At 66.8% G+C, this 12477-nt stretch overlaps 1 protein-coding gene across 1 annotated transcript in view; it reads right to left on the reverse strand.

Moving 5' to 3' along the window:
• Positions 1–11416, reverse strand: part of LOC123357402 (voltage-dependent L-type calcium channel subunit alpha-1F-like) — a gene marked incomplete at its 3' end in the record, with an annotated part of 34943 nt that extends 23527 nt beyond the window's left edge. Inside the window, exons 1-9 of the mRNA XM_045000636.1 lie at positions 11395–11416; positions 10919–11132; positions 10710–10815; positions 9434–9573; positions 8463–8605; positions 6553–6705; positions 6284–6480; positions 5313–5416; positions 1873–2039 (exon numbers count right to left, since the gene is read on the reverse strand). Of these exons, the coding sequence (XP_044856571.1) occupies positions 1873–2039; positions 5313–5416; positions 6284–6480; positions 6553–6705; positions 8463–8605; positions 9434–9573; positions 10710–10815; positions 10919–11132; positions 11395–11416 (1246 nt within the window). The remainder of the gene's footprint in view (positions 1–1872; positions 2040–5312; positions 5417–6283; positions 6481–6552; positions 6706–8462; positions 8606–9433; positions 9574–10709; positions 10816–10918; positions 11133–11394) is intronic.
• Between the last annotated feature and the right edge of the window lie 1061 nt (positions 11417–12477).

A 12477-nucleotide genomic window follows, 5' to 3' on the forward strand; every position in this document is an offset into this window, starting at 1 on the left:
ATGGAGAGACGGGGTGTGTGGGGACGGAGGGAGGGAGGGAGGGATGGACGGACGGGGTGTGTGGGGACGGAGGGAGGGATGGAGAGATGGGGTGTGTGGGGACGGAGGGAGGGAGGGATGGAGGGAGGGAGGGAGGGAGAGACGGGGTGTGTGGGGACGGAGGGATGGAGGGAGGGATGGATGGAGAGACGGGGTGTGGGGACGGAGGGAGGGAGGGATGGAGAGATGGGGTGTGTGGGGACGGAGGGAGGGAGGGATGGAGGGAGGGATGGATGGAGAGACGGGGTGTGTGGGGACGGAGGGAGGGATGGATGGAGAGACGGGGTGTGTGGGGACGGAGGGATGGAGGGAGGGATGGATGGAGAGACGGGGTGAGTGTGGACGGAGGGAGGGATGGATGGAGAGACGGGGTGTGTGGGGACGGAGGGAGGTAGGGAGGGAGGGAGGGATGGATGGAGAGACGGGGTGTGGGGACGGAGGGAGGGATGGAGAGAGGGGGTGTGTGGGGACGGAGGGAGGGAGGGATGGATGGAGAGACGGGGTGTGTGTGGACGGAGGGAGGGATGGATGGAGAGAGGGAGGGTGTGGGGACGGAGGGAGGGAGGGAGGGAGGGAGGGATGGATGGAGAGCGGGGGTGTGTGGGGAGGGCGGGGGGGGGGGGGGGAGAGACGGGGTGTGTGGGGACGGAGGGAGGGAGGGATGGAGAGACGGGGTGTGTGGGGACGGAGGGAGGGATGGAGGGAGGGATGGATGGAGAGACGGGGTGTGTGGGGATGGAGGGAGGGAGGGATGGAGAGACGGGGTGTGTGGGGATGGAGGGAGGGAGGGATGGAGAGACGGGGTGTCGGGATGGAGGGAGGGATGGAGAGACGGGGTGTGTGGGGACGGAGGGAGGGAGGGATGGGGTGTGGGGACGGACGGGAATGTGCGGGGGTGGGGAACGAGAGACAAGACACACAGACGTGAGCAGTGTGACAAAGACGGGATGTGACCCCCCCCGGCATCATAGGTTGTGACAGAACCCAGGGACTGATCCACCAACCCCCCGATACAGCTCCCCACGCGATACAGGAGCGGGCAGGAGGGGGGGAGCCAGGACTCCTGGGTTCTTCTGGCCCTGGGAGGGGAGCGGGGGCTGGTGGTTAGAGTGGGGGGGGGGGCTGGGAGCCAGGACTCCTGGGTTCTATCCTGGCTCTGGGAGGGGAGTGGGGGCTGGTGGGCTGGAGCGGGGGGGGGGGGGCTGGGAACCCGGACTCCTGGGTTCTCCTGGCCCTGGGAGGGGAGTGTACAATTGACTGTAGGGTCCCTGAGGCAGAGAGGCTAAGGAGGCCCCAGGGAGCTAATTAACTCTGCCTGGCGGGGGCGGGGGCGGGGGTGGAGCACCACTGGAGGCAGGGACTCGCCCTGGCTGCCCCTGGGGGAAGGGCTCCCGGTGCCAGGCAGCCCCCTGGGGCACTGCTGGGGGGAAGATCACAACTCTGCAGTGTCCCCAGCCCCCGCCCTGCTGAGAGAAAACAGACTCTGCTCTGCCCCCCCATCTCTTCCCCGCTGGCCCCCTCCCCCACTGCCAGGATATTCCCCCCTCTCCCCAGCTAGTAATTTACTCGGATGCCCACTAATCTCCTGGCCTGGAAATCTCGTTTCTCTGCCCGCTAATCCCCCGACACAGCTGGCTGCAGCTAAACTCCCCTCGCCTGGGTGCAGGATCTGCTGGCCCAGATACCAGGGCCGGGCTAGCAGGGGGCTGCGGGTCAGGAGTGAGGGGCACCGGCAGGGCTGGGGGGGGCTGCGGGTCGGGAGTGAGGGGCACCGGCAGGGCTGGGGGGGGCTGCGGGTCGGGAGTGAGGGGCACCATGGGGTGGGGGGCTCACGGGCGTGCTTGTCCTCGGGGTCCCCCTCCTCGTCGTCGGGGTCGATGTCCTCGGCCTGCGTGATCCAGTCCAGGTAGCCCCTGAGATCCTCCTCCATCTGCTGCTTCTCCCGCAGCTTCTGGAAGTCCCCCCGGGCTTTGGCCTTCTCCCGCTCCTTGGAGAACTCCCTGTGGGCAGCGAGGGGTTAACCCACCGGCACATGCAGCAACACGCTAAGCACACGCACATGGGACGCACATGTGGGATCCAGCTGCACGTGCTTTGAGATGTGCCTCACCTGTGGGATCCAGCCACACGCCTCAACATGCTAATGACACGCACAAACGGGCTGCACGGCCTGTCACATGCGTATGATCCGCCCACACGACTGACATGCCAATGGCACACACAATCCAGCCTCACACACCCCAACATGCTTAGAACATGCTCCCCTCTGCACATGCCCCAACACACTTATCACATGATTCCCCTCTGTACACACCTGTGACGAACTGGGACTGTTCTCAGGGTTTCCTCTGAATGCTGTGGGGGGGGCCGCAGTTTCCCCCATGCAGTTCTAAGTCTCTAGGTGGGGGGCTGAGGGGGGTGATTGGTGGGGGCCCTGCAAGGTGCCAGCTGAAGGGGTCGGAGAACAAAGGGGTCAGGAGACCCCCTGGCCCGGGGAAGGGGCTGAGCAGAGGAGGGGCTGGGGGGGTCAGTCTGGGGCTGGCTGGGGGCGAGGAGTGAGGGCAGACGTGGGGGTCTGGCTCCCTGCCCCCCAGGATGGACCCGGCCGAGGGGTCCGGCTCGCGGTACCTACGAGCTCTGGTTCAGCCCGTGTTCCTGTCGGCTAATAACCCTCCGTGTTCCTGGCTGAGAGTCACGTCTGGCTGCGGTGTGGGGGGGCAGGGCCCCGTGGCCCCCCCAGGACCCGCCTGGGGGAAGTGCATGGAGGGGCAGGGGAGGCCGAATGCTCGGGGGTCAGACCCAGGGAGGCGAAGCCGTGGGAGCTCCTTGCCCTGGGGACAGTCTGATCCGAGAGAGGAGACTCCCCAGAGTCCTGCCTGGCTCCGTAGGGAGCAGTGCCAGAGCATCGCCCGGGGACCCCGTGACAACACCCTGACACGCTTAGAACATGCTTATCCTCTGCACACACCCCAACATGCTTAGAACACACTTCTCCTCTGCACACGCCCCGACATGCTTAGAACACACTTCTCCTCTGCACATGCCCTGACATGCTTAGAACACGCTTCTCCGCTGCACATGCCCCAACATGCTTATAACACGCTTCCCTGGTGCACACCCCCCCTGCATGCTTAGAACATGTTTCCCTGCTGTACACGCCCCAATGTGCTTAGAACACGCTTCCCTGGGGCACATGTAGAGAAATCTCTGTATTAACTATCTCTATAAATCTTTATGACGTTGCATTGTGTTAGTTTGTATTAAGTATCTTTATGACATTGCATCTTGCAGGATGTTATTTTGTATTTCATATGACTTGGCATTGGGCCTCTCTATTTTCATACAACTTTGTATTAGATCCCTATATAGAAAATTGGTAGGAAACTTTATATCAAATGTTATAGCCCCTAAGAATAGTCTAGTTACAGTAAAAGAAACATGTGCCTTTTGGCTAGAAGTAGAATAAGATCTTCCCCCCACTCTGTAACCAATTGCCCTATTGACTGACCGAGGTGTGACTGAGTGAGGCTTGGAAGACACCCACCTCCAGACAGCGACAACAGGTGCAGAGGGAATGGGAGCCAGAGCCAAGGACAATACAACTTGTCCCGTGGGCCCAGCAAAGAAGCGCAGACACACTGACGGCCTCAGGGATTAGAAGCCAGCACCTGCTTTAGAAAACACCCTCTTGGAGCAGCCTTGGGACAACCCCCAGAGAAACGCAGCACAAAGACCAACAGACACAGCCCCAGATTTTGAATCTGGTCTAGATTTGCATAAGAGGGAAGCTGCTATAAATGGGAGGTGTCTTGCAGGAGAACCCCGGGTCTCGTCTTGTCACCATCGGAGCATCGATCCGGATCGGCAGAAGCCCGGCTCCACCCCTCCCCCATCTAACTCACCTGGCCAGTGCAGTTCAGGGGAGCAACTCGGTGGTAACAACAGCAAGACGGGGAGAGAGAGAGAAAGTGTGTGTGTGTGTGTGTGCGGCTGTGTGTGTGTGTGTGTGTGCGTGTGTGGCTGTGTGTGTGTGTGTGTGGCTGTGTGTGTGTGCGTGGCTGTGAGATATCTCATATGCATATTGTAGAGTATTCATTGATACCTGCTGTCATGAATAGTTAGTAAAGGGTTAAAGCCTAGTACCTGGTGGGCACCTGACCTGAGGACCAATCAGGGAAGAGAATTTGAAATTCCTAGGAGGGAGCTTTTCCCCTCTGGGTGTGTTTTGTTCTTAGCCGTCTGGGGTTACAAGAGTCCAGATGTTTTAATCAAGGCTACAAGTTTCTACCTTTCTGAACTAATTTCTTCTAGTCAAGCTAGTGAGTATTAGAAAGATACTGGGTGTCCTCACCTAATGATCCTGTGCCTGCAGCTCTGTGTGGTTGTTATTGATTATTCTTAACTCTGCTTGTACTGGTTGTACTGAGAAGGAGAGGGGATTCTCCCCAGAACTTAGCAAGGTCATACCCTATGAGAGTCCTGCTTGGACTCAGAGAGATTCTGTATTTTCTTGTTTTTCTTTTAATAAATTCTTTCTATAAAGATTTGATTAAATCCCTTCCACTGTGGATATAGGGGAAGGGGCTAAGACGCTCTCTCTCGGTGATTCCCAGAGTGGCTAGCAGAGAGGGAGGGGGGAAGTGGGCTGCTTCCCTGTGTGTGGGAGATTCAAGGAGTTTGAATCAAGGTATCTCTCTCTCCGGAGCAGGCTGGAGGGGGGAGGTTCCTCCTCTGTGAGTTGATCTGTGTTCCCAGGGAGTGTCTTTGAAGGGAGACAGGGGGGAAACAGGGGTGTCCCGGCCCACGTATTGACCGCGGTGGTGGCAGCAAAGGGGACCCACCCTAGGATTTTGGGGTGGGGGAAGACATGCGGGTCCTCACTTTGAAACCCCCCAGTTCCAAGTGAGGGTGCAGACCCTGACACCTGTATTACTAATAAATGTGGCGTTTTGCCTTAATCTCCCTGAAAAGATCCTGTCTAGTACTTTGAGTACAACACACGCACCCCAGCACGCTTAGAACACATGTCTCCTCTGCACATGCCCCGACACGCTTAGAACACACGTCCCTGCTGCACACGCCCCGACACGCTTAGAACACACGTCCCTGCTGCACACGCCCCGACACGCTTAGAACACACGTCCCTGCTGCACACGCCCCGACACGCTTAGAACATGCCCTCCCCCGCACCTGCCCCCAGAGCCTCTCCAAGCCACCTCCACACAAGGCCCCAGAGCCGGGCGCATCCCCTCACCCGGCCAGGCCCCCCTTACCCGCTCAGCACCCCCAGCACCAGGTTGAGCACGAAGAAGGAGCCGAAGATGACCAGGCTGACGAAGTAAACCCAGGGCAGCTCGTGCCCCATAGCGTCCTGCATCTGTGGGGGGACAGGGGTCAGAGGGGGCACCCACGGAGCCCCCAGGGGGAACCACTGTGGCTAGCAGTCTAGGGGGGTCAGGAGGGACCCCAGGGCGGGATCTCCAGGGATTTGGGGTGCAGGAGGATCCCTGGGGGTTTGGGGAGCAGGGCGGGGTTGGGTGCAGGGAAACTCGTGGGAGTTTGGGGAGTGAGGGGGTCCCGGGGGTTGGGATGTGGGGGTCTCACCCAGTAGAGCACCTCGGTCCAGCCCTCCATGGTGATGCACTGGGAGGTGGTGCAGGGTCCCGGGGGTCGGGGTGCAGGGTCCCGGAGCTCGGGGTGCAGGGTCCCAGGGGTCGGGGTGCAGGGGGCCCCGGGGTCGGGGTGCAGGGTCCCAGGGGTCGGGGTGCTGGGTCCCGGGTCGGGGTGCAGGGGGCCCCGGGGTGCAGGGTCCCGGGGGTCGGGGTGCAGGGGCCCCCCGGGCCGTGGGGCCCCGGGGGCCGGGGGGCAGGGTCCCGGGGCGCAGGGGCTCGGGGTGCAGGGGGTCCCCCGGGCTCGGGGTGCAGGGTCCCAGGGCTCTGGGTGCAGGGGGTCCCGGGGCTCGGGGTGCAGGGTCCCTGGGCTCGGGGTGCAGAGGGTCCCGGGGCTCGGGGTGCAGGGGGTCCCCCGGGGGTCGGGGTGCAGGGGCTCGGGGTGCAGGGGGGGCTGGGGGTCGGGGTGCAGGGTCCCAGGGCTCGGGGTGCAGGGGGTCCCCTGGGGGTCGGGGTGCAGGGGGTCCCAGGGGTCAGGGTGCAGGGTTCCAGGGGTTGGGGTGCAGGGGGTCCCAGGGCTCGGGGTGCAGGGTCCCGGGCTTGGGGTGCAGGGTCCCCCGGGGCTTGGGGCTCACCCAGTACAGCACGTCGGTCCAGCCCTCCATGGTGATGCACTGGAAGACGGTCAGCATGGCGAAGAAGAAGTTGTCGAAGTTGGTGATCCCGCCGTTCGGCCCCTCCCAGCGGCCCCGGCACTCGGTGCTGTTGAGGGGACACTCCCGGCCGTGCCCCGAGAAGGCGCAGGGCGAGGGCTCCTCCTCGGCCTCCAGGTCTGGGGGAGGGGAGGGAGGGCGGGTGAGGCGGGGCCCGGGCCGGGGGGCGGGGGCGGGGGGGCGGGCGGTACCTGAGCCCACGAGGAAGCAGGTCTTGTGCATGCGGCCGATGAAGAGCTCCAGGCCGATGATGGCGTAGATGATGATGACGAAGAGGACGAGCAGCGCGATGTGCAGCAGGGGCACCATGGCCTTCATGATGGAGTTGAGGACGATGTGCAGGCCTGCGGGGGAGGGGGAGACACGGGGGGGTCAGGCCTGGGGGGGTCACGGCAGAGGTGTGCAGTGTGCAGCGCAAGGCAACACTGTGCAGCAAAACGGGGTGCAATGCACTGGGGCAGTGTGACAGCGTGCAGTGCCAGGGGCCGTGGGGCAGTGCGACCTCACGCCGTGCAGTGCCAGGGGCCGTGGGGCAGCGCGACCTCCCGCCGTGCAGTGCCAGGGGCCGTGGGGCAGCGCGACCTCACGCCGTGCAGTGCAGGGGCCGTGGGGCAGCGCGACCTCACGCCGTGCAGTGCCAGGGGCCGTGGGGCACTGCGACCTCACGCCGTGCAGTGCCAGGGGCCGTGGGGCAGCGCGACCTCACGCCGTGCAGTGCCAGGGGCCGTGGGGCACTGCGACCTCACGCCGTGCAGTGCCAGGGGCCGTGGGGCAGCGCGACCTCACGCCGTGCAGTGCCAGGGGCCGTGGGGCACTGCGACCTCACGCCGTGCAGTGCCAGGGGCCGTGGGGCAGCGCGACCTCACGCCGTGCAGTGCCAGGGGCCGTGGGGCACTGCGACCTCACACCGTGCAAAGCCACGCACCATGGGACAGCGTGACCTCACACCGTGCAGTGCCACGGGCCGTGGGGCAGTGTGACCTCACTCTGTGCAGTGCCAGGGGCCGTGAGGCACTGCAACCTTGCACAGTGCAGTGCCAGGGGCCATGGGGCAGTGTGACCTCAAACCGTGCAGTGCCAGGGGCCGTGGGGCACTGCGACCTCACACCGTGCAGTGCCAGGGGCCGTGGGGTATCGCGACCTCAACCGTGCAGTGCCAGGGGCCATGGGGCAGTGCGACCTCACAGTATGCAGTGCCTCACGCTGCAGGGTGGCGCGACCTCACACCGTGCAGTGCAACACGCCATGGGGCACTGTGACCTCACACTGTGCAGTGCCACGCGTCGTGGGGCAGCGTAACTTCATAAGAATGCAGTGAAATGCAACACTGCAGCAAAATGGGTTGCAGTGCAAGAAAGCAGGGTGCAAATGAATGACATGTACGCGGGCAGTGAAAGAAACCACTGTGCAGGGTCACCCCATGCAAAACGCAGTGCACTCCATCGCTGCGCAGTGAGACAATACGCACTGCGACTCGCCGACGTGCAGGGTCACCCCATGCAAAATGCAGTGCACTCCATCGCTGCGCAGTGAGACAATACACACTGCGACTCGCCGACGTGCAGGGTCACCCCATGCAAAATGCAGTGCACTCCATCGCTGCGCAGTGAGACAATACACACTGTGACTCGCCGACGTGCAGTGTCACCCCATGCAAAATGCAGAGCGCTCCACCGCTGCGCAGTGAGACAATACGCACTGCGACTCGCCGACGTGCAGTGTCACCCCATGCAAAATGCAGTGCACTCCATCGCTGTGCAGTGAGACAATACGCACTGCGACTCGCCGACGTGCAGGGTCACCCCATGCAAAATGCAGAGCGCTGCACCGCTGCGCAGTGAGACAATACGCACTGCAACTCGCCGATGTGCAGTGTCACCCCATGCAAAATGCAGTGCACTCCACCGCTGCACAGTGAGACAATACGCACTGCGACTCGCCGACGTGCAGGGTCACCCCATGCAGTGTGCAGTGTAATGCGTTACTGTCCAAGGAGACGCCGTGCACTGCAACGCACCACGGTGCAGTGAGACAGCGTCCTAGGGCATCATTCAACCCAACCCAACTCCCGCAGTGCCCGGCCGCCAGGGCCGCTCCTTACTGGGGACGCCGGAGACGAGGCGCAGGGGCCGGAGGACGCGGAAGGCCCGCAGGGCTTTGACGTCGAAGCCGCCCGGCTTCCCGCTCATGTGGTGGGCGTCCCCGGGCTTGTGGGATGCCTGCTCCAAGACCACGCTGAACAGCCTGCGGGGGGCGGGCAGGTGAGGGGGCACCAAGGCCTGGGGAAGGGGAAGGGGGGGTCCGGGGGGGGCCCAGCGGGGCGGGGGCCCAGTGTGGCAGCAGGGGCCCAGCAGGGGAGCGGGGACGGGGGGGCTCAGACGACAGGGCCGTGGGGACCCACCCCACCCCCACGATTACAAAGTCCAGCAGGTTCCAGCCGCTGCGGACGTAGGCGCTGGGGAGCCGGGCGGGATGGGGGGGAGGGGGCGGGACGGGGGGCAGGACGGGACGGGGGGCTCGGACCCACCCCACCCCCACGCTGACGAAGTCCAGCAGGTTCCAGCCGGTGCGGACGTAGGCGCTGGGGAGCCGGGCGGGGGGCGGGACGGGGGTAGGGGGGCGGGACGTCGGAAAGGGGGGAGGGGCGGGACGGGGGGCTCGGACCCACCCCACCACCACGATGACGAAGTCCAGCAGGTTCCAGCCGGTGCGGATGTAGGCGCTGGGGAGCCGGGCGGGGGGCGGGACGGGGGGCAGGGGGGCGGGGCGGGACGGGGGGCTCGGACCCACCCCACCACCACGATGACGAAGTCCAGCAGGTTCCAGCCGTTGCGGATGTAGGCGCTGGGGAGCCGGGCGGGGGGCGGGACGCGGGTCGGGGGGCGGGACGGGGGGCAGGGGGGTGGGGCGGGACGGGGGGCTCGGACCCACCCCACCACCACGATGACGAAGTCCAGCAGGTTCCAGCCGTTGCGGATGTAGGCGCTGGGGAGCCGGGCGGGGGGCGGGATGGGGGGGAGGGGGCGGGACGGGGGGCAGGGGGGTGGGGCGGGACGGGGGGCTCGGACCCACCCCACCACCACGATGACGAAGTCCAGCAGGTTCCAGCCGTTGCGGATGTAGGCGCTGGGGTGCAGGACCAGCCCGTACGCGATGATCTTCAGGAACGTCTCCACCGTGAAGATGATGAGGAAGACGTATTCCACCTGCTCCTGTCGGGGGGGGTGTGGAGACGGGGATTGAACCCAGGCGTCCGGGCAGCTCCAACCCTCGGCCGTGAGCCCCCCGCACCCTGGAGAATGAACCCCGGCGTCCGGGCCGGCCCCGAGCCTGCAGGGGATGGTGGCAGCGGTGGGGGAGGGGGTGGACAATCCCCTGCGGGGGAACGAAGGGGCAGGACGACTCCCCCCAGCCCCCCCGAGCTAATTCCTTCCCGGTCCCAGGACTCTGCCCAGGGACCCAGCGGCTCGTTAAGGACACTCATTAGCTCGGAGCTCTTAATGAGGCTAAACCCAATGCCCGGGTGACGCCAAGGGGCTCACAGGGCTGACGGGAGGCTGGGAGCCCAGACGCCGGGGAGGGCAGTGGGGGTTGCTGGGCAGAGCGGGGGGGGGGAGCCGGACGCCGGGGTTCTCGCCCGGCTCTGGGAGGGCAGTGCGGGGTGCTGGGCAGAGCAGGGGGGGCTGGGAGCCGGATGCCGGGGTTCTCGCCCGGCTCTGGGAGGGCAGTGGGGGGTGCTGGGCAGAGCGGGCGGGGGAGCCGGACGCCGGGGTTCTCGCCTGGCTCTGGGAGGGCAGTGGGGGTTGCTGGGCAGAGCGGGGGGGCGGGGGAGCCGGACGCCGGGGTTCTCGCCCGGCTCTGGGAGGGCAGTGGGGGGTGCTGGGCAGAGCGGGGGGGGGGGGAGCCGGACGCCGGGGTTCTCGCCCGGCTCTGGGAGGGCAGTGGGGGGTGCGGGGCAGAGCGGGGGGGGAGCCGGACGCCGGGGTTCTCGCCCGGCACGGGGAGGGCCGGGGGGGGTGCTGGGCAGAGCGGGGGGGGGGGGGAGCCGGACGCCAGGGTTCTCGCCCGGCTCTGGGAGGGCAGTGGGGGGTGCTGGGCAGAGCGGGGGGGGGAGCCGGACGCCGAGGTTCTCGCCCGGCTCTGGGAGGGCAGTGGGGGGTGCTGGGCAGAGCGGGGGGGGGAGCCGGACGCCGGGGTTCTCGCCCGGCTCTGGGAGGGCAGTGGGGGTTGCTGGGCAGAGCGGGGGGGGGAGCCGGACGCCGGGGTTCTCGCCCGGCTCTGGGAGGGCAGTGGGGGCTGCTGGGCAGAGCGGGGGGGGGGAGCCGGACGCCGGGGTTCGGGGGCTCACCAGGTCGTGGTTGGCCGTGTTGGAGTCGTCCTCGGGGAAGGGGATATAGACCCCCAGGGCCACGCAGTTGGCGAAGATCGTCATGAGGATGAGGATGTCGAAGGGCCTGGGCAGGGGGGCGGGTTAAGGATCCCAACCGGGGGGCTGCCCCCCCTCAGCCCGTGTGGCCCCCCACCCCCTCCCCTGCCCAGCCCCCGGCGGGCGGATGCTTCCACTCCACGATGCTGATGGCGGCCTGGCGCAGGGGGTGGCTGAGCCGGAGGCAGATGTGGGCCGGGGGGGAGCGCGGCACCGTGGGGCTGCCCTGAGACTTGTGCTTGGTGGAGGCCAAGCGCCGGCGGGGGGTGGGTGGGGGGCTGCCAGCCTCGGCCCCCGGCCCCCCGGCCTCCGCCGCCCACCCCGGGCTGTCGGGGGGGACGACCGCTGCGGGGCAGAGAGGAGAGGGGTCAGGGTGCGCCCCCCGCGGTGACCCCAGAGACCCCCCCATGGAGATCCCACCCCCTTGCCAGAGCCCCCCGCCCTGCCCCATGAGGCCCCCTGCCTCCTCCATGCCCCCCACAGCCCCCCAACCCCTCCTAGTGCCAACGGGGGACCCAGGGGTGCTGGGCGCTGGAGGGGGGGTCCCCCCATGGAGCCCCCCCGACCCCTGCCTCCCCCTCCGGTCCCCCCCATCTGGGGCACTTACCCCTCCCGTTCTCCTCTGGCATCCTGGGTTGGGGGGGGTTATCCTCTTAGCCCAGCTGAAGCCCTACGCCCCCCCCACTCCTGTCGGCCTCTCACCAGCCCCCCACCCGTCATGGGGAGCCGGCCCAGGTGGGGGGGGCAGGAGCCGGTGATAGGGTGCCCCCAGGTGTTCCTTGTGCCCGCTTCCCCCCCCAAGTACCCCCCAGTGCCCCTCAGCCCTGCTCCCCCCAATGCCCCACAGGTCCTGGCCCCCCGGTGCCCCCTTTCTCTCCACTCTCCCTGCGTCTCCGGCCCGTCGCTGTCCCTGCTCGGCTGCGGATTAAGGGGGATTAGCTTCAGAGGCCGGCGCGGGCTGGGGGGGGGACCAGCCGGCCCCCCTCCCTGGGTGGTGGCGGGCACTGAGGGGGGCGGGGCGGCTGGTGGAGGGGGGCGGGGCGTGGTGGTGACAGCCGGGGGCAAAGGCATCCTCCATGTGCCCCCTGAACTCCCCCTCACCCCCCAGTGCATTCTGGGGCCCCCCCCGGGTCCCCCGACTCCTGCCTGCCCCGGTGCATTCTGGGAGCCCCCCGGTCCCCCAATTCCTGCCTGCCCCGGTGCATTCTGGGAGCCCCCCCCCGGGTCCCCCCGGCCCCTGCCTGCCCCGGTGCATTCTGGGAGCCCCCCGGTCCCGCAACCCCTGCCTGCCCCGGTGCATTCTGGGGCCCCCCCCCGGGTCCCCCGACTCCTGCCTGCCCCGGTGCATTCTGGGAGCCCCCCGGTCCCCCGGCCCCTGCCTGCCCCGGTGCATTCTGGGAGCCCCCCCCCGGGTCCCCCCGGCCCCTGCCTGCCCCGATGCATTCTGGGAGCCCCCCGGGTCCCCCCGGCCCCTGCCTGCCCCGGTGCATTCTGGGAGCCCCCCGGGTCCCCCGACCCCTGCCTGCCCCGGTGCATTCTGGGAGCCCCCAGGTCCCCCAATTCCTGCCTGCCCCGGTGCATTCTGGGAGCCCCCCGACCCCTGCCTGCCCCGGTGCATTCTGGGAGCCCCCCGGGTCCCCCCGGCCCCTGCCTGCCCCGGTGCATTCTGGGAGCCCCCCGGGTCCCCCGA

Source organism: Mauremys mutica, unplaced genomic scaffold (genome assembly GCF_020497125.1).
Source record: "Mauremys mutica isolate MM-2020 ecotype Southern unplaced genomic scaffold, ASM2049712v1 000553F_np12_obj, whole genome shotgun sequence".
NCBI lineage: Eukaryota > Metazoa > Chordata > Testudines > Geoemydidae > Mauremys > Mauremys mutica.